The sequence below is a fragment of the Phaethon aethereus genome, assembly GCF_964289735.1.
Source record: "Phaethon aethereus genome assembly, chromosome: 1".
In the NCBI taxonomy this organism is placed as follows: Eukaryota; Metazoa; Chordata; class Aves; order Phaethontiformes; family Phaethontidae; genus Phaethon; species Phaethon aethereus.
In genome coordinates this window covers 50174772-50194489 of record NC_138575.1, presented here as the reverse complement: position 1 = coordinate 50194489, position 19718 = coordinate 50174772, and the positions used below count along the sequence as shown (strand labels likewise).

Sequence of the window (19718 nt, the reverse complement as noted above, 5' to 3'; positions counted from 1 at the left end):
AATAGGGCGAGTATAACGCTATATAACTTGTTGGGTTTTAATTTTATGTTGAGAGAAAAACTGAGACAACCGTCTGTCATATTTCATCTATTTTAATTCTGTACATGCCCCCTACTACTGCAGCAAGGGCAACTATCCAAAAAAGTACATCCATGCTAACAACACCTCTTGTGATGAGGGGACTGCTATGGTTTCAATATCGTTGAGGCTGAGGCAGAGGCAGATACTTTACGTGGCCTCATTTGAGACAGTGGCAGGAGATGTCTCTCCAGGGCTCCCTTTATAGCCAGCGGCAGAAGGTATTCTCTGTTGGGGGCAGTTTGTGCCCCTAAATTACGGTCCCTTGCTGAGCTCTGCTCTGTGGAGTCTCTCCTCATTACCCTAGTGAAGGGAGCCAGGGTCCTACCTTTTAAAAGTTAGAGGATGTGAATTAACCCTCAATAACTGGTGATATCAGATGCCAAAGTGTTTAACAAGCACATTTAGTACCCTTCACACTTAAATAGATGGGGGAAGTTGGATCACAGAAGGTGATACGTCTCTCCATAAGCTGGGACAAGAAGTCAGGTGTCTTTTATCTAGCCTCAGAGAAAGGTCTTGCTCCATCTGCCAGGTTGTGCTGCTGCCTGCAGTGCTGCGAGGACACACCGGAGCAGAGCACTGAACCTCTGGGCTCCTGAGATACCACTTCCCAGCCTCTTACCTGCTGGGAAATGCTGTTACTACAATGGTAAAAGAAAAAAAAAAAAACAAACAAACAAAAAACCAAACAACAAATAACTTATTCTGCTTACTGGCTCCCAGTTTATGCTACAGCAGGCTGAATCTCAAAGGGTCTTGGGTCCCTGGGCTTTCCCTTGGAGCCCAGGGAAAGCTCACTTTCAAGTGTACCTCCAAGGTTTTGTGTACTGTTACATTCCAGGAGGTGATGAAACGTGTTTCAAAATATGTATGCTTAAAGGTGCCACGGCCTGCAGCTCCATTAAGAAAAAGGGTCTGTTGTGTTCTTCCTGATGCTGAACACTCATGCAAAATCATCATCAATCAAAGTTTCAGGCTTTGGTAAATTTAACCCTGACAGTTCTTATAGGAAGATGTTACACAATCCCTAACCCAAATGCTTTGATCTCCTAAGTCAAAGTCAATATGTCCAGCTGGATAAATAGCATTAAGCCCAGCACTGCTTCCTGTGTAAGTGATAAAAAAATTGATAAAATCCTGACTTTCAGAAGCACAGGTGCTTTAAATCAATGGAGTGCAGTTCACCAAAGCTATTAATACCACCCCTGGAAGTCCTGACTGGAAGCAAAAAGCTTTGAAATTTTCATGCTCCTTGGTTCAGAAACAGAGTTTAAATTAGGTCATTTTAGGCAGCCACAAACACTGAGCCATACTCTGGGCCAGTATCAATCAGAACTGTGCCATTTGCTTAACTGGACCAGAGTCCCAGAGCTGAGATTCAGCTTCCTCCACTGCCAGTCTCCCTGCAGCGCGACAGGGTTAGTTTTCAAGGATGTGCTCGCAGAAACAGATTTACAGCCTTATCCCTAGTCCCTGTCCTAACCAGTCCTCTCTTCACACTCATTAGATGTCTCTTCATCATCCCCCCTTTCAGGGTCCTACTGTTTTTCAAACCCCACTTAGTCTCCTTGGATTCCTAATTGACCATGGCAAGAATGCTTCCTCCTCCTTCTCCTCCTCGTATTATCACGGGCCCACAACCCCTCTTCCTGGGCAACAGCAGGGGCTGGTGGGGTTCAGGCAGAGCGGGTTCCTTCCCTCTGGCTTACCCACTTCCCAGCATCAATAATCTGTCACAAATCCTGTCTTACTGCCCATTCCCCTCCTCCCCCAATAATAATGACATTCTTGAAAGATTGAGATAAATATCCTGTTACAAAACAGATGATCAGGATGAATATTACTTTCATCCTCTAAGTCACTGCTTGTGGGGGAGTGGAGATAGTCTGTTTAGCCATATGGATGGTTTTCCATCATTCATAAATGTCAATGACAGCGGGGCAGAAAAAGATTTTTGATGTGAACTTTGGGTTGCTTCAGATGAAGTTGATTCTTGGGAGGTAAAATTCATTCTGGTCCAAGGGCCACTCGATAGCAAATATAGCCTACATGTTCTAAGGAAAGCCCTGAAAACATTCAGAAGAGGACCTTGTGCTAAGAAAACCCTTGGAGTAAATTTTTGACATATAGATCTCAGGAATTCATTTTGATTCCTCTGAAATGACACACCCATCTTCTCTCTTCCAAGTATACACTGACTGTAGGTTCCTAGAAGTGCTGTGTGTCCTAAAAAAAACCCCAAATTGCTTCCTAGAAACTTTTATTTGTACTTGAGGGAAGGAAAGGAGTCAGAGAACAAAGTCCTCCCTGCCACTTCTCAAGAAGCACGTTGTACTTCCTCTGAAAGTGAAGTAGACCATGTCCATGAAGAAGCATGAGGCGCCCTCTCACCCAGCAGCAGAAATGAAAACAGACATCTTGAGTTTCAACAAATGCCCTTGCTGGGCAGTTTATGAAGAGCTAAAGAAAACAGTCTCTGTCTAAGAATACGTCGGCTAAGGCATTTTCTCCTCATGCCTGTAAGAAGAGCTCAGACAGAGACCGTTCTCAGATAGAGAGACCACATTTCATGGAGGGCTGTTATCTCAGGTTCAGTGGCCCCATTTTGTCTAGACTTTGCTCCTGCCTCCGTGACCTCAGCCACAGTTCACAGCCTTACCCGAGCAAGCAAAAGGTCTCCTGGCTGCTCCCAAACAGGCTCTTGCTCTAAGGGGTGGCCTTAGGCAAAACCAACCTCAGCAAATGCTCAGTCCCCTCCTCGCTGGCCCATGTAACCCTTTGATCAGTGTGCCTCACGACAGTGCATGTAGGACACATGTCAGATGCCCAGGAATTGCTCGCAGGCAAACTCTTCAACCTATAGAGAATGGAGGCAGCTCACACCGAGTATGAAGGTCAGGTGGGAATTTGGGAGGCAAGAAGACAAGGGCCACAGGGCTGGAGCCGCACAGATCCACAGGACAGCGGTTGTGATAGGGGATGTTTTGGGGTCACCTTCACCTTACTTGTAACCCCTGCTTGGAGATCGCCTTGCCACAGCTGGACCTGATCCCTCTGGCATGTTTTTCCCATCTCATCTCTACTGTGTCTATGGTCAGAAGTTCATTTTCCCCTTCTTTCTAAAGGCAATGTGCTGAATCCAGCTTAATGGATCATCAGAGCGACTGATCAATTCGAAGCCCTGAGAATAAAAAGCCCTTGGTTAATTTCTCAGCGATTTTGGCCTCATTTGCCTTCTAAAGTAATATGCAATATATTTTTGCAGGGAGTCAGTTGCAAAATCAATATGGGCTACGCTTATAAGAGCAAAAAGACAATCAACATCATGGGTCCCATTCCAGGCACTGCTTTTGCCTTACTATGTCAGCTAACCTAGCTTGAAAAACTGCTGTAACACCGCTCACAGGGAGGTGAGGCACTCTACCTAAAGTGGTTTTCACAGCACAGACTGCTGTTATTCTAATGGCTATGAATTTTCCTGTTGTTTCTTGCTACTATTTTAATGTTACTGTTGCTATTTGTCGTGGAACATATTGATGAAGATAATTGGGTCAATTTACCTACAGTTGCCTCGCCACTAAAACCAGAATACCCACTGCTCTATTTGTTTCCAGTCCAGTCTCCAGCTCAAGAATATTGATCATCTTACTTAGATGAGGTAAATAGCATTAAAGTGATTGAATCGAGCAATACTTCCTCAATGGAGACAGACAGGTGTGCCTCTGACAATTAGCAGATTATAATCGGTATTTTCCCATAGCAATATATCTCTTAGCTTTACCAATCAATAATGCAGCATTCATACATTTACTTTTGTAGGTTTTCAGGGGGAAAAAAAAAGTCCAGCTAACAAAATCCTTCAAAGGAAATGTCCTGTTGTAGGCTTCTGAGTTGCCCTGAAGCGGAATGATGCAGGTAGGTGACCTTTCCCTACCTCTGTGTAACAGTTCTTGTCCACCTGCCATAGCAGAGGCATCACGTGTGCTGTTAATGAGTCTCAAAGGAATGAGAGCAATTGTTTTTTAATAATTAGTCTGTGTCTGAATCTAAGAGAGATTAATTTTATCAGTGAGGACAGAGGACTCTTGGTATGCAAGAACTCATGCTTATTTGCCTCCATTTTTCTCTGAGTAACTACATGAATCAACACGGGTGGCGGTTGAAAGCGCTGGGCTAGAGTGAAGAGTGCTCTCGTCCTGAGCACTCAATGCAGAAGACTTAGTTCCTTTATTTACTTTGCATAAATCCTGGGGAGGAAATATGAGGCACTGAGAGTCCCTTTGTTTTTGCTCACTGGATTTAAGCAATTCCTCCAGCACACATTAGAACAATGAATCCCTTCAGTCCACCAGGCTGTGAGTGATATAAGGCCATGGATTCACACTGCAGATCTCCAGAATTTTCTTAGTGTTGGAGAAGCAATTGGATGATTGCAACGACTTCAGATGCAAACTTTGAGTCTGCTATTTTCAGAGACAAGTGATAAAATGTACCCCCTTATGTTAAGAGTCTGAGCTGGCATAATGTACATATCATTAAGCCAGAACATCCAGGCTGAAGTTGTCCTCACTAATTAGGAAAATTCCTGGCCAAAAATATATTGGTTGGAACCCAAAGAGCACAGGTTATTCCAGTGATTCCTCACCACATACTGTCACTTCTAGAGTCCTCATCTTACAGATTCCTTGGTAAAGACCGGCTAACACAGCCCATGTGCTCTGTGTGGACAAGCACCCACACAGCTGGTAGGTTTAGTTCTCCCTCTGAACCCATAGAGCACATAACAGAGCGCTTCTCTCTGACTGACTCAGAAAATACACTTTTTAAGGTGAAAAACATCCTACAGCCATTTGTTGACTCTCCAAGAGCTGTGGACAAATGCTGTTTTGCTGGACGGTCACTCAGGCAGGTCAGCTGGATGCCCAGCACCATTCAGACTTCTGACCTGGCTCATTAATTGTACCACATAGAAGAAGAGACAGCACATCAAGGTCATGATCATTTGAAAGAATTCATATTTATCCAGATCAAAAAAAAAATCTATTGGCTAGTTTGACTGGAGGCATTTGGTACGAAAGGCACAACTTGGATCAAATAAGAAAGCAAAGAGTTATCTATTTTTTTTTCTTTCATATTTAATCTTTAGAGAGAATCTTTGAAAATGCCGTTTGGACACTGACCTAGTCTGACTAATTTTGGTATCTTGCTCTTGGGAAACAAACCAGTTCTCCTTCTTTCCCTATGTAATAGATGTAGAAAAGCAGTTGCCTCGTAATCTAATCCACCATACTTCAAGGGAGTACTGAACCTACTTACCTTGAGTACAGGCCATAAGGCATTTCAAGGGTTATTTTGGAGGTTGCATTATCATTCTTTAGCCCAGAAACTATATAAGCAAAAAAGTCAGGTGAACTAATACTCAAAAAAAAAAAAAAAAAAGGAGAAAACGTGTTGAGGGTGGGTGTGATGATGAAAATGCTGACGGGCCTTTGCATTCAGTGGCAGTAATTAGCTTTACCATAGTAAATTCCAGGCATATGGCATAGCAACTTTCGCACCCTCTTACATGATTTAAAACGGTTCTCACAAATGTTCGTCTCACTGTAACTGTGAAAAATCTCCTGTTTTCTCAAGAATAAAACCACTCCAATATCTTGCCCTGACAACTGATGCTTAAAAAAATTCCTCCCAAATCCAGTTAAGGCAATGATGTGTGTTTAATGCAAGAGAACAACAATTAGTATATTTTTGACTGAAAAGAACTCACTTAAGCTGTCAGAAATGTCAAAAGTTCCACGCTACCCTGACACTTACGTAATTGTTCTGCGAACACCCACATGCCGGAATAGACCTACTCCACCAAAAATTGCAGGGCTGAATCACTGAGTGTTCCTCTACGATCTGAAGAGCTAACCATCTAGGATACATCATCTACAGCGTAATTCTAATGTGATTTCCCTGACTCAATACAGTTACACTTCACTCAGGACAAAAAAAAAAAAAAAAAAGGGTAATCCATATCTTCGGGATCCTGCCCACCCATCACGGAGGAAGCAGCCAAGAATGGCAGTGCTGCAGAGGGTATCGGCTCTCCAAAAACCTGCCCAAGCCCCATATAAGGGCAGGGCTGGGATTAGATGTGGCTGGCTGTGGTCTTCTGCATTCTCCTTGCTGGAACAAGATACAGAAGCAACTGTACCTACAAGCTACTCAGTTTCGACCCCCGTGCTGTGTAAATGTTCGTCTTTCCGAATCCAGTTAGTACAACTGGCCATGAACCCTCTTCTCTGCAGGACAGCGCTCCCCTCCGTGCAGCTCAACCTGGCCCTGTGCTGAGGCACTGACCTGGCGCAGACTGGAAAGGGAGCCGGGCACTGCTGGATGCCGGTCCTTGCTTCCTGCACACTTCTGTCTTATTCCCATTCAAACTCCGATGTGATCCAGAAACGCTTAACTTCTCTGATCTGATGGAACTGCTACATGAAATGAAGCAGATATTGGTGCAAAATGGGACTGGAAGCAAAAACAAAATAACAAAACAACATTTGGCTCCAGGGAGACCTTCTTGCAGCCTTCCAGTACTTAAAGGGGGCTTACAGGAAAGGTGAGGACAGACTTTTTAGCAGGGCCTGTTGCGATAGGACAAGGGGTAACAGTTTTAAACTCAAAGAGGGCAGATTCAGACTAGATATAAGGAAGAAATTTTTCCCAATGAGAGTGGTGAAACACTGGCACAGGTTGCCCAGAGAGGTGGTAGATGCCGCATCCCTGGAAACATTCCAGGTCAGGTTGGACGGGGCCCTGAGCAGCCTGATCTAGTTGAAGATGTCCTGCTCCTTGCAGGGGGGTTGGACTAGATGAACTTAAAAGGTCCCTTTCAGCCCAAAGATTCCATGATTCTATGATTTACAAGTTACTGGAGAAAACCTCTAAGAAAGAGCAGGGAGGTTCCAATGCACCACTGGAAAGCATAGAGGTGTAGGCATCTCCACAACAACCTCTTGTGAACACCTGAACAGAGATTTATGCGCACAGCTTAGCCAGAATGGGAGACTTTGTGAAAACTGTTTCTACTTTGCAGCTATACTACAAAACTGCTCAGAGAAATTAATAATTTAATGTAATTTACCTTTGCGGTATGCTGGTGGCACCAATGTACCAAATGAGTAACATAAACTGTGACCACGAACGGTACTGTAATCATCATGCCATTGTGCTCTGACGTACCAAGTGACGAATTGGTATTTGGTTGGGACCGTTTTACCATTAAGTCCTCATAAATGTCTAAGCATACTAAAGCCAGGATAAACTTAACAGCAGTAATTCTCTTGTCAACATTTGCAGAGATTACACTTGTACACACCCAGCGTTCAGGGTATGATGTATACTGCAAAGCTCATAAATGCTGAATCAAAGATAAAGAAATAACTTCCATCCCCCATTTATGGCTATACCTTGAGATGTATGCCTTTCAAAAGCACCTTAAATATATACTTTCCTACTAATGTGCGCAACCCGATACTGCCCCAGACATTTTTAATACTGCTTCATGTTTAGGGCATTATCCTTTCCCCATTTGTTCTATTTACACCAAATTAATTCTACTGGTTTCCTTCTCCCACTGACCAATGTCTCTTCAGCTTCCAGAGGAAAAGAAATTACTAGGTTGATCTGTGGGACTTAGGAGTTGTGGTGACTGACCCTTTGAGACCACTGTACTCTGGCAGTTTTCTTTTTATCTCCTGTTCCTTCTTTTTCTCTTTTTTTTTTTTTTGGGGGGGTGTGTGTATACAAAATGTAGCAACCTAAACCAGAAAGCTAGGCTCTTGCACAGCAGGACACGAAGACTTATGTCGCATGCTGTCCCCTGGAAGCCAGCAATGCCACTGGTGCTTCAAATTCAGCATTTTAACAGAGTAGGACTTCTTTTTAACAGAGGAGGATGTTTTAGCACCTAGGTTGGGCCATCAGTTTGATGCTTTCCCCTTGACAAGCTTTTATCAAACTGTCTTTGACAGCAGCAGGTCACCAGGGAAAGCCCCAGACTCAGTAACAAGGAAACTCTTGCCTCTGTCAATGCATTTACCCCCTTCGGTACAGGTCCTGCCTGGCCCAGGAGAGCTCCCCATGCGGGTTTCATCTGTGAAAAGTAAAGCAGATGTGCTAAATGGGAGTTGCAGGTGCCAGGACGTATATCTGTCCACATCTTTCCCCCTGTGACATCCTGGAGCCAAACTGTGTGCTCGGCTCCATCGGGTCCCCAGGACACATTCCAGTGGCTGTATGAAAAACAGACAGCGGAAATTGAATTGTTCATGCCTGGGTTGGACTCCTAATTGCCTCTCTTTGGAACCAGAACATAAGATAGCTGTGCGGCATTTCTTTTCCTGAATATGCCTGTCCCAGGATGAAGATCTTTTTCTTACGTAATTTGCTGTCCCTGCTCTGCTCTCTGCACAGCTGATTTACCCTGCACTGTGCAAATGCAGTCTTTGTTTACTCTTTTCATGGTCTAGAACAAGCCTTCAGTCATCCCAGGGGCAGGCTTTATTCCCATGGTCAGAACAAGAAAGAGATTTGGGATCAGGGGACCTCGTAAACACGGAGAAAAATAAATCTTTAGCATTGGGAACAGGAAGCTGCTTTCTACACTTGCTTGATGCTTCCTTGGCTTTGCTTCCTTGTAGGATGAGTGAACGGGGTGAAAATGGAACAGTGTTATTGAAGTAACAGATTTTAGTGATAGCACTAATACCTCCCCAGGTAAGCCCATGTTAGTGCCTAGTAAGCCCTTCCAAGCACATCAAAATGGGCAGCACTAAAGAGATTATAGCATTTTCTCAGCAGCCTCATCTGGTGTGATGTATATGCCCGGTATAGCATGATACAGGCTGTCCCTGAATAGCAGACAACAGCAGAGAGAAACACACCAGCAGGCAAAACATGAGAACACACTTTGGGCACTACTGAACTCTCTGGTATTAGCAAAGAAATAATACCAGCACAGTGATGCCCCTGTACAAATAGCATGATGTTCCTGCACCATGGATCGGGACTTTTGAATAGCAGTTGCCATTTTCCTCTGCTACGGTAACAACCATATAAATCTGGATTCCAGCTAGTAAGCTAGTTTATTAATTTAATCACTGCCACCAAGTTTAAAGGCATATCAGTATTTTTATGCAATCACAGTCTCAGTACCACTTTCTTTTGTCTGCCTTTTTTTTTTGCCTCTGTTATACAGTCCATTTTTTACTTGAAAGCTTTGAAATTAACGTGTAATCAATTATAAGAAAAGTACGAACACACATAGCCTTCTGTTCCCTTCACATTTATTATTTTTAAGACAGAGCTGCCCACCCATGCTATGTTTCTGTTGCCAGCAGAATGTAAAGCGCTGTGAAGTGATACAACAGGTCAGTGCCACCAAAACTGCCACTACCAGTGGCAGTACCTGGTGGGAAAAAAGAAAATAAAAGAAGAAAAAAAAAAGATTCAATTGCTGGCCTGTGTGCTTGGCCAATCCACAATCACTCAATTGTGAGCCTGGTTAAATGTGTGCCTTGCACTGCCCTCCTGCAAGCTTAGTTTTATCCTCTAAGAAAGGAGAACCCTACAGCCACTGGCAATCTGCTGTCAAGCCAAACTGCTCACCTTTGCACACCCTGAGAATTCACATAGGAGCCACATTCAGAAGGGAACTTAGTTTATACTAAAAGAAGTGAAAAGAAAACAAAACCTCTTGAATAAATGCATGCCTGTAGTAGCTGTTAAGTATTTTAAAGCGTCATTCCTAAGTAATTGCTAATCAAATTACTTTATTACAAGGCACAATTAAATATGTGCTTGAGGTCATCCAGCTATTTGCTGTTTCAAGGAAAGCACTTGAGTCAAAAGGATTTCCTAAATGGAGTCATTCAGTGTTTTATTTCTCCAGCTTCAGGAATTATTTTGGATGTGAATAATTGGACATTGAATAATCAGTTAAATGCCATTTCCATAAATTGTTTGTGCTTTACATAAAACAAGTAAAATGCTTTATAGGGCAATTTTGTTCTCCCTTTGAGGCACCCTGCACTAACCTGTTCTGCACCAAAGGCACTGTACTTTATGGCCAGTTTGGTCTAGGATGATTTGTGCATTTCTATTTTCAAATAGATCATTCACACAAACCAACACAGACAGACCATTAATTCTCACTTTTACTGAAATTAAAAGGAACTGTGCGAGAGATGTACAGATAAACCTAGAGGTGAGAATCACAGACTGTAACGTAAGCAGCTAAAAGTAAGGGCTGGTTACAGTAGGTACCATTTACAGACACTTAAGGGAACTGAGCAGCTCCAGAGTGCAGTTTGTCCTCTCTGCAGATGCCCTGAAAGTGGTTATTGAGAGACATAACTAGCTAAAATGTGAACATCTAGTTTCTGACATCTAAAGCTGAATGACTATCTAGCTGAATCACAGGCATCTGCTGGTTCAGTCAAAGCTGACAGTCAAGATCCTCAAAATGCATGCCTAAGTGTGACCTGTCAGTGGAGAAACCTGTCTCCACTACATTTTCCAAGCACCTGCATTTCCAAGTTGAGTTGAGTTGGCATCTCAACAAAAATCCTGATGCCAGCATGTTTCATGCTCCTTGGCCTTCTCCAGCAGGCAATCCCAGAGCGTACTTCACTTTCCTGACATCAAACAGTGCCGAGACAGAAGGTGTCTCTGACACTTTTATTCAGGTCATCAGCGGGATGTGGAAAACCAAGGCTGGAGTCCTTGCTTTCGTAAATATTGATTAATGCAACATGGGAAAAGTCTGACCAAAGAAGCAGAAATCCTTTCCTATTTTAGGCCCCATCTTCTCTTAGAGAGACAGGCTTCTATCAAATTCTGATCCAAATAAAGTAGAAGAGAGGAGTGAACCTGCACCTTTAGACAAAGAAAGCACTTATATAAGGAAAAATCTTTCTCATCCCTCATGTCTATTGCAAGAAAAAACTTCTTCAGTACTTAGCCTCCTGAGGACGCCTCTACATTGCTGCCTCAGTATCCCAGGCTGTGAAGCACCTCACAGTGGCCCAGCTGGCCTGGTTTCAAAATGTCATAGGTACCTGCTTTTTTGGTACTTCTCTCTCCCATTACACTACATAGATAGTGTAAATAGTCTGTCTAATTCAGGGCCAGGGCTTCCATTACAGGGAGAAACATGAAGGAATTGGGCAAAGCAACACTGAACTCTGATCTCCATCCTCCATGCGAGACTCTTCTTGCCTGTTTCTGCATCTCGGGCCAAGACAAGCTCAGGTTATAAACAGTCACAGAGATCTATTCAGGCCTTTACACATGCTAAGAATGAGCAGAAGGTTTATGGTCCAAAAAGCAGCAAAAAAGGCTTTTCATGAAGAATATGCTTTGAGCTTGGGAAGTATAAAATGAAAAACAAACCACAAACAAGACAAACCCCACCCAGAAATGCACATTTCGGGGTTCGAAAGCTAACTCTGCCAGCGACTGGATGAATGAGGGGATCGTGGTTAACAGGAGCAGGCTCTTCCTACTTCCTAGGTACTATAAAAAAGTTCTGAAAGGTGTAGCTCTGGTCTCTGACAACGTGTCAAATGGTAGCATGTTAACTGAGTCCACTCCTGCATCCCTCAGCAACAGACAGGACAGCGTGGTTCAGACAGAGGGAGGGAAAGTGAGTGCATACAGGTATGTGAACATAAAGATAACAATGTCCCACATAGTTTTCATTCTCCTTTACAGTTCTTCAGCTGGTGTGTGCTAAAAGGTTGTCATTTGTATTTTACTTGTTTAAGCCTGCTGCAGTGGAACATCTCCTGCCTGGCTCCCAGCTCACCAAATGCCACCCTTAGACTGCTGCCATGCAATGATCTGGCTATAGCCATCGTCATTACAATTCTCTGCCCCAGCTCCACTTGGGAAATACAATTCCCTTGAGCATGCTTCATCTAACATTTTATTGCCTTCATATACTTAACCTTAATGGTCATAACATTTCAATCAGATCTGACAGTACTTATGATAAAAATCTCTTTAGATGCTATCATTATTTATTGTTGCATTACTACTAGGCAAATATCTCAATGGGGTTTATAAACTACGCGCATAATATGTAGCTTTCAGTTAAAATGTTGAATGACTAAGATTTTTATTTTAAACCACTGCCATGAAACGTCACTGAAAATGCCCTGAAGATGATAATCAGAACATATTTTCTTCCTAAAATATTTTAGTCATCAGAGAGGCAAGTTTACCTTGTATGAATATGGAAGTGCTTGATGGAAGTAATTTGGGGCTTGTTCTGTTTTCTTCAAATCCCAACTCTGCAACGTGCTTGATGTTTTTTCCATGCATCTTCATTTTTGAAAATGCAATCAAAGTACAATGCAACCCCAAAGAACCATGTTAATTAATAATAACATAGATTACAAAGAACAAATTGTATTTATCGTGTCAAGCTTGTTGGGAATTGTCACAATGTTATACTGATATTATCCTTGCCTTTAATTTTCAGGTCATATTCACTATAGTTTAATATGACTCCTTCTGCTTGTTCTCTAAGTTGACCCCTTAGGTGGCAATTGGTCATTTGAGGATTATTCTGGCTGCAGATCCTGCTGGGATGAAGGTTAACGGAGAAAACACAGCTTCTTATTAGACTGAGTAGTAAGAAATGTTCAAGGTGGTTGTAAAACAAGCATTGCATTATACTGCACCTTAAGAGATAACTACAGTTGAGGTGGTTTGAGAAGTTCTGTTTCAGTTGCTCATGCTTTGCAGACCTGTTTCCAGAACTTCCATTTCTGAAGCCTGAAATCCGTGGTTAGTAACACTGAGGTCTGGGTTATATTGGTTTGTAAAATTTGAACAAAAGTTTATCTGATATACTTGAGAAGAAGGGTAAAGAAGAAACCTGGTGGCAATTTTAAGGAAAGAAAATAAAAGTAGGACTTAAATTATGACCCAATTATTCATTTTACCAGGACAGTGCTATTTGCCATACTAATACAGAGTAACCAAGAGCACCAGCCCCAAAGAATTTGCTGTCCTGCTTGAGCCCTGACATGGGTGAAAACATAAGACTTAAATATAGTGGAGGGGGGTGGTGGTGGTTGGAATCAACAACTAAATAAATACAACTCAAAGGCCCCTGCTTTGATCTGTCACTGCTCTAAACATTTAACCCCATAGCCTGAATACTCAGAGCTGAACAGCAAGTGAAGCATCTGATAAGAACAGCCTGGAAACTCTTTAATAGTGGGCAAGGTGGACTCGACAGTTTGCCCCAACTGAGTGGTGGGACAAAGTATGTGTGGTGTGTGTCCAGCGGGCTGCACATCAGCCCGGCTAAATCCCCCTGTTTAGGGTCAGAGCAGGGTTTCTGTAATGCTTCAGTCCCGTGTTCAAGCAAGCCTTTGACAGGTAGCACGCCGGGATCCTCTCAAAATCCCTACTGGGGAGGACGTCGTTAATGCCAACTCAATTAACATCACGGATGTTTTCTGCACCGGACTGTCCACGCCACTGTCTGTTCCCCGGGTCAACCCTCTCCAGCCACTCGCTACCCAAGGAACCTCCTCCAGCCGGGATTACGAATAATCAGTCTTGAAGCACAGCAGCAGTGTAAACGAGATTAGCCTCTTCAGAACAATTTTACTCCCGGGCAGATGCTGGCGAAGGGATTAGCGTTTAGGCCAGGCTTCTCCCGATTTATTTTCGCTCCTCGGATTTCACTTACCCATTTCACTAACCCGAACCTCGGGACAACCGGTACGGGTTGTCCCCCGCCGAGGGGGACAGCCCGCCCGGCTCAGCCTCCGGCCCCGCTCCCCGCCGGCCCAGGGCCACAGCTACCCCGGCGCCGCTCCGCCGGGCCACCCGCCTCCCGGGGCCGGCAGTGCCTTTCCGCCCGCCGGGGGCCGGGGGAAGCGTCAGTCGAGCCCCACCCGCAGGCCGCCCCGCGGGAGAAGGCGGTGCGGCGGCCGGGGGCCGCCAGGTGCGAGGAGCCCCGCCGGGCCGGGCCGTGGGGCGGCGGGCAGGGCGCTCCCCGCGCCGCCGGGGCTGGCTGCGGGCTCCGCGCCGCCGGCGGCCCCACGCCGCAGCCGGGCTAGCGCGGTTCCATTAACGGCTACCTGAAGGGACCGGCCGCTTTCTCCGGTCACGTTTTTGCGGTGACCCTCCCGGGTTTTAGCAGTGCCCGCGGGCTGCTCCGGAGGCGGTGCCGGCTCTGCCGCAAATGAAGCCGGGCCCCGTAAGAAGAGATTAGCTCGGGGTTTACCCTTCACCCGTGTAGAGATCAGCTGAGGACAGAGGCTACCCGCCTCCCTAAAAATGGGATTCCCGGAACGCCCTAAATGAAAAAGCCAGGCCAGGATCAGCGCTGGGGAATTGGGGGGGGGGGGGGGGGGGAGGCGGCGAGGCACGGCCGACCCCCCCGACCCCCCGGAGCGTCGCATTTAGTGAGGGAAAACATGGAAAGAAGAGGGAAGGCGCCTTTTGTTCCGCCGCCCGCGGCGGGGAGGAGAGGCCTGGGCTGGGCCCCCTCACCTGCCCCCTCCGCCCCCGCCCGCCGCGGCGCGGCTGCTGCTTGTTTGCGCTCGGCTTATCCGGAGCGGAAATTCCTTTCCGTTTTTGTGAATGACAAACTCATTAACGATTCATCAACACAACCTGTTCCAGCCGGCCCGTCGCCGCGGCAACAGCCCCTTCCGCGCTCCCCCATTGGCTGCGCCGGGGAATGTATCCATTGAGGCGTCCCGCGGTTGTACCCATTGAGGAGCCGCCGGGCGCCGGGCGCGCGGGGCCGAGGGGCGCCGCTGGCGGGGAAGGGGCGGCGGCGGCAGCGCTGAGCGGGGCAGCCCCGCTCGGCGGCGCGTTAATTGGATTTCATTCACTCGGGGCGGAGGAAAAGCCCAAGGGCTCGAGCTGCGGCGGCGATTAGGCAGGTTCATTCAGGGATTCATTGACAAAAAAAAAAAAAAAAAAAGAGACCGGGCAGGCTGGCTGCGCGCACACGCACGCTCACACACACACACGCTCACACTTAGACACACACGCACCCCCGGCGGGGCTGCTTCTCCCTCCCCGTGACTCCACCGCTGCCCGGCGCGGGGGAGGCGGCGCGGGGGGGGGTGCTGCGTGATTCATTTTCCTGGGGCGGAGGGAGATAAGTTGTGCGGAGTTGGAGGGGTGCAGCCCGCCTGGCCAGCCGCATGTCCCTGTGAGAGAGAGGGGCGCTTCCAGAGCACGCTGCGCTTCCCCCCGTTCTTCCTCATGCTAGATACGTTCAGACCCGTCCCTTTCGCGTCGGAAATGGCGATTAGTAAATCCGTGGCGTGGCTGAACGAGCAGCTGGAGATGGGCAACGACCGGCTGCTGCTGATGGACTGTCGGCCGCAGGAGTTGTACGAGTCGTCCCACATCGAGTCGGCCATCAACGTGGCCATCCCCGGCATCATGCTGCGGCGGCTGCAGAAGGGCAACCTGCCCCTGCGCTCACTCGTCGCCAGCAGCGAGGAGGACCGGGAGCGCTTCGCCCGCCGGTGCGGCACCGACACGGTGGTGCTGTACGACGAGCACAGCCGCGACTGGAACGAGAACACGGGCGGAGAGTCCGTGCTGGGGCTGCTCCTCAAGCGCCTCAAAGACGAAGGCTGCAAGGCGTTTTATCTGGAAGGTGAGAAGGGCCGCCCGGCGCTGGGCGAGAGATCGCTGCCTGCCGGCCTGCCTGCCTCCCTGCCTGCCAGGGGCCCGGGGCTGTGGGTGTCGGGGAGGCGAGCCCTGCGGCTCGGCGGTGCGGCTTTCTGCCCGGGGAAGGGAGGGGGGGCGTCCGCGGGGTGTCCTCCCCACCCCCCGGACACGGCACGCTGGCGCTCCGGGAGGACACCAGCCTGCCCTGCCCGAAAGCCCCCTGCCCTCTCCCCGCCACCCCCCAGCACCCTTCTCGCTTTGTTTAAAGGGACCCCGGAGACCGGAATGGCTGTAGCAGCGAGGGGAGGACGGGGCTAGCGGGGAGCCCGGCGGGAGCCGGGAAGGGCAGGAGGAGTTGCCTTCGAGACACCTCGCTCCAGAGGTACCCCCAGGGCGAAGCGGCACGGAGCTTTAATCTGGAATGTGCTGAGCCCTCCGCCGCAGCGGGCGATTTTCTTAAACCTTCTTTTAGGTTAGTCCGTCTGCGCGAGACTGTGACTTTTTTTTTTCTCTTCTCTTGTTTTCCCGGGGCTCGAGAGGGTGGGAAACAGATGCCCCTTTCCAGGCAGGGCTGTACCAGGGAAGTAAGTCGGCTTGCCATCTTACATTAGGTTGCATTTTTTTTCCCCCCCTTTGCTTTTCTCCCCAGGTGGTTTCAGCAAGTTCCAGGCCGAGTTCGCCCTGCACTGCGAAACTAACCTAGACAGTTCGTGTAGCAGCAGCTCTCCTTCTTTGCCAGTCCTGGGCTTGGGAGGCCTCCGAATCAGCTCTGATTCCTCATCAGACATTGAATCTGACATTGACAGAGACCCCAATAGTGCCACCGACTCCGATGGCAGCCCTCTCTCCAACAACCAGCCTTCCTTCCCGGTGGAGATTTTACCCTACCTCTACTTAGGCTGTGCCAAGGACTCCACTAATCTGGACGTTTTAGAAGAGTTTGGCATTAAATACATCTTGAATGTTACCCCCAACCTGCCTAATCTCTTTGAAAACGCCGGCGAATTCAAGTACAAACAGATCCCGATCTCTGACCACTGGAGCCAAAACCTGTCTCAGTTCTTTCCTGAGGCCATATCCTTTATAGGTGAGACCCGCTTATTTGCCGACAGATATATGTCAAGCGGCAGAATTCAATTTATTTTGCAGAATTGAGGAGATTTCGGGCGAGAAGCGGTAGCAGCGTTTCTGTCAGTCTCTGTCGGATGCCCCGCTTTCTGGTTTAAAGCCAGTTTAAGCTGAGGGGCGGGTTGGGGCTGTTGGGGGTGGTGGTGAAGAGCCCCGGTGAATTGTAAGCGACGTTTGCAGGTTGCAGACGCATTCCTGGTTTGGCTGGCTGTGGGATTCCTCCCTGAGCCGTTTGTGTCGGAGCTGGGGACTGAGCAATGTGCAGGATGGGGGATATTTTTAAATCCCTTCCTGGCGGAGGTGGTGGTGGTGGAGAGCAAATGAACCCGGGGTTGATGGCTTATCCGTCCTTTTTGGTTTGTGGTGGTGGTTTTCTTTTTCTTCTTGAGGTTACTGAAGAACAGTAGAATAAAAAGAAACTATCTGGCAAGCTAACTTTAGCTTTTAAATATAAGTTATGAATAACCAGTATCCCTGGCAAATGTGTAGTCACAGCTTTAATTAAATCTCTTGGTAATAATGATATATCTCTCAGGCTCGGTGCTTCGGTTAGCCAGCCCTTAGACGTTATCCGTCAGCTTTTGGAAACACTCCTCGGGCTCAAGGAGCTCTCGTTAAAATTTGCACTCTCCTTCGTTTCGGGGGAGGGGGACACGACTAAAATCACCCCATCGGGGTGCGGTGGTGTGGGCATCGCATTATCTGTTGGGAAGCTGTGCTGTAATCCGGTTGAATGATACCGGTAATAGTGGAGAATGTAGGTAATCTGAGCCCAGCAGGAAGAAATGTGGGCTGGAAGCCACAAAGAAACTAATCTCCAGGCATTGTAATGCATTTCCTATTACAAAGGAACCCATTTTCAACCAATGTTGACATCCTGTTCCTCCTAATGGGCTGTCCCCTGTGACTTCCCTCATTCTTTTAAAATGCCTGAATACTTCCATTGTTAGCTGCACAACAGTTGGAGAATAATTTAATAGACCTTTGCAGTCTGCTGGTCTGTATAAAAGGCATTCAGTGACATATTGCAGGATTTCCATGCTGGGGCAAGGGGACTGTAAGAATTTAAGGCAAATCTCCAGGCAAAAGAGTGTCTTTTAAAACTGACTTTTAAAACGGTGTCATGCAGCGTACCCAGCTCCCGTTGTCTCATTCTTAGTTTTCTCAGCTCTTGGGCTCGGGTACAAATAGGTAGGGGGGGTGGATTCTGCTCTTGCCCTGGTTTTAAGCTGGTGAAGTTAACTCCTGCCTTGCAGTGACAGGTACGGGGATCAGAATTGCCCTTTCTTCCCATTTGATGCTAATCTCGCCTGTGTTGAGATCAGTTACCAACCCCCTGTCTTATGTGTCCTCTGCCTGTTTGTACAGATGAAGCACGGGGGAAGAACTGTGGTGTCCTGGTGCATTGCTTAGCAGGGATCAGCCGCTCGGTCACAGTGACGGTGGCCTACCTCATGCAGAAGCTCAACTTGTCCATGAACGATGCCTATGATATCGTCAAGATGAAGAAGTCCAACATTTCGCCCAACTTCAACTTCATGGGTCAGCTGCTGGACTTTGAGCGGACTCTGGGGCTGAGCAGCCCCTGTGACAATCGAGTGCCGAACCAGCAGCTGTACTTCACCACTCCTTCCAACCAGAACGTCTTCCAGGTGGATTCCCTGCAGTCCACGTGAGCTCGCACCGCCTCCCTTCTCCTGTCCGTTTCATGGGATCACTCCTCAATGGTTTCTCTTTGGCAGCGATAAAGAAAATGCAGCTTTCTCTTTTTCTGGCCTCTGCTATCAAAAAGCAGCTGCCAGTGCAGGCTGGGAAAGGTTACACAGTATGGAATCGGCTATTGCGAAGGGAGGGAACGTGGTGACCAGGCGGCAGGTGGGCAGCGTGCTCATCCCTGCTGGCGCAGTGGCTTGGGTCCGAGGACTTCCAGGGTGGTGGGGTAAGGCTGGACAGGCTCAGCACGTGTTCTCTAGAGCCTGGAACTGTCCTGCTTCCCTCTCTGCTTTTGGATCTGTGAAACACATCTTTGTCTTCAGTGAAGACTGGTTATTTTTGTTTGTTTGTTTGTTTTAATTTAGAGGAGCCAAAGAAAGACGTTTCAGCTTAGTGTATTTGGAGTACTTGTTTGCTGGGAGCTCAGTAGTAGTCTACTTGATCAATGTAAATATTTAATCTTAAATCGATTTGCAATTTTATTTGAATTCACATGTATTCAAGAAATCAATCCAAGGGACATCTATGTTTTTGTTCTCTTCATAAATTCTGCTTTGTTTGTTTGTTTTGGTTTTTTTAATTGCAAAGAATATATTTGCAGCATGCTTAATTTTATTGTTCAACTGAAGCAAGCTTTCCATGAGGGAGAATTGGTAATGGTGAGAAGTTTGCAAATCATGTTTTGTGAGCAAGTACTGTCTCTTCTTTCATATAATTTTCCTTTCCTTGTGGTGATTTTTTTTCTCATGCTCTTGATGTAGCTTCCACATGATATATATATTTTTAAATTAAATTAATTTTTTGCCTTACCTTTTGTAAATAGGTCATCTGGGAGATTTGTCTTTGAATGCAAAAGATTTTCGATCACTTTTTAAAACTTTCAGATGTGCGAAACAGTGCATTACCTCTGTACAAATTCTTCAGGGAGCTTCACCTCAAATGCAATATTTTGCATCTTTTTCTTTTTTCTTTTTTTTGTATAAAACTGGAAGTATGTGCGAGCATTTGTACCTGTGTGTACGCACAGTGAACCTGCACACGGTTGCCAATAAGGGAGAGTCTAATTCATGGTGTAAAAGTTTTAAGAT

At 46.8% G+C, this 19718-nt stretch overlaps 1 protein-coding gene across 2 annotated transcripts; it reads left to right on the top strand.

Annotated features, from left to right (window-relative positions):
- Positions 1-14774: 14774 nt before the first annotated feature.
- On the top strand, positions 14775-18593 carry DUSP6 (dual specificity phosphatase 6; the record flags this gene model as incomplete). 2 transcript variants are annotated; one of them, XM_082014440.1, is made up of 3 exons in its annotated part: positions 14775-15775; positions 16439-16876; positions 18286-18593. In XM_082014440.1, exons 1-3 carry the CDS (start codon positions 15373-15375, stop codon positions 18591-18593), a joined length of 1149 nt encoding a protein of 382 aa, XP_081870566.1. In that variant the 5' UTR covers positions 14775-15372. The 2 variants fall into 2 exon arrangements, with proteins under 2 accessions (XP_081870566.1, XP_081870567.1); XM_082014441.1 differs by lacking the exon at positions 16439-16876.
- Between the last annotated feature and the right edge of the window lie 1125 nt (positions 18594-19718).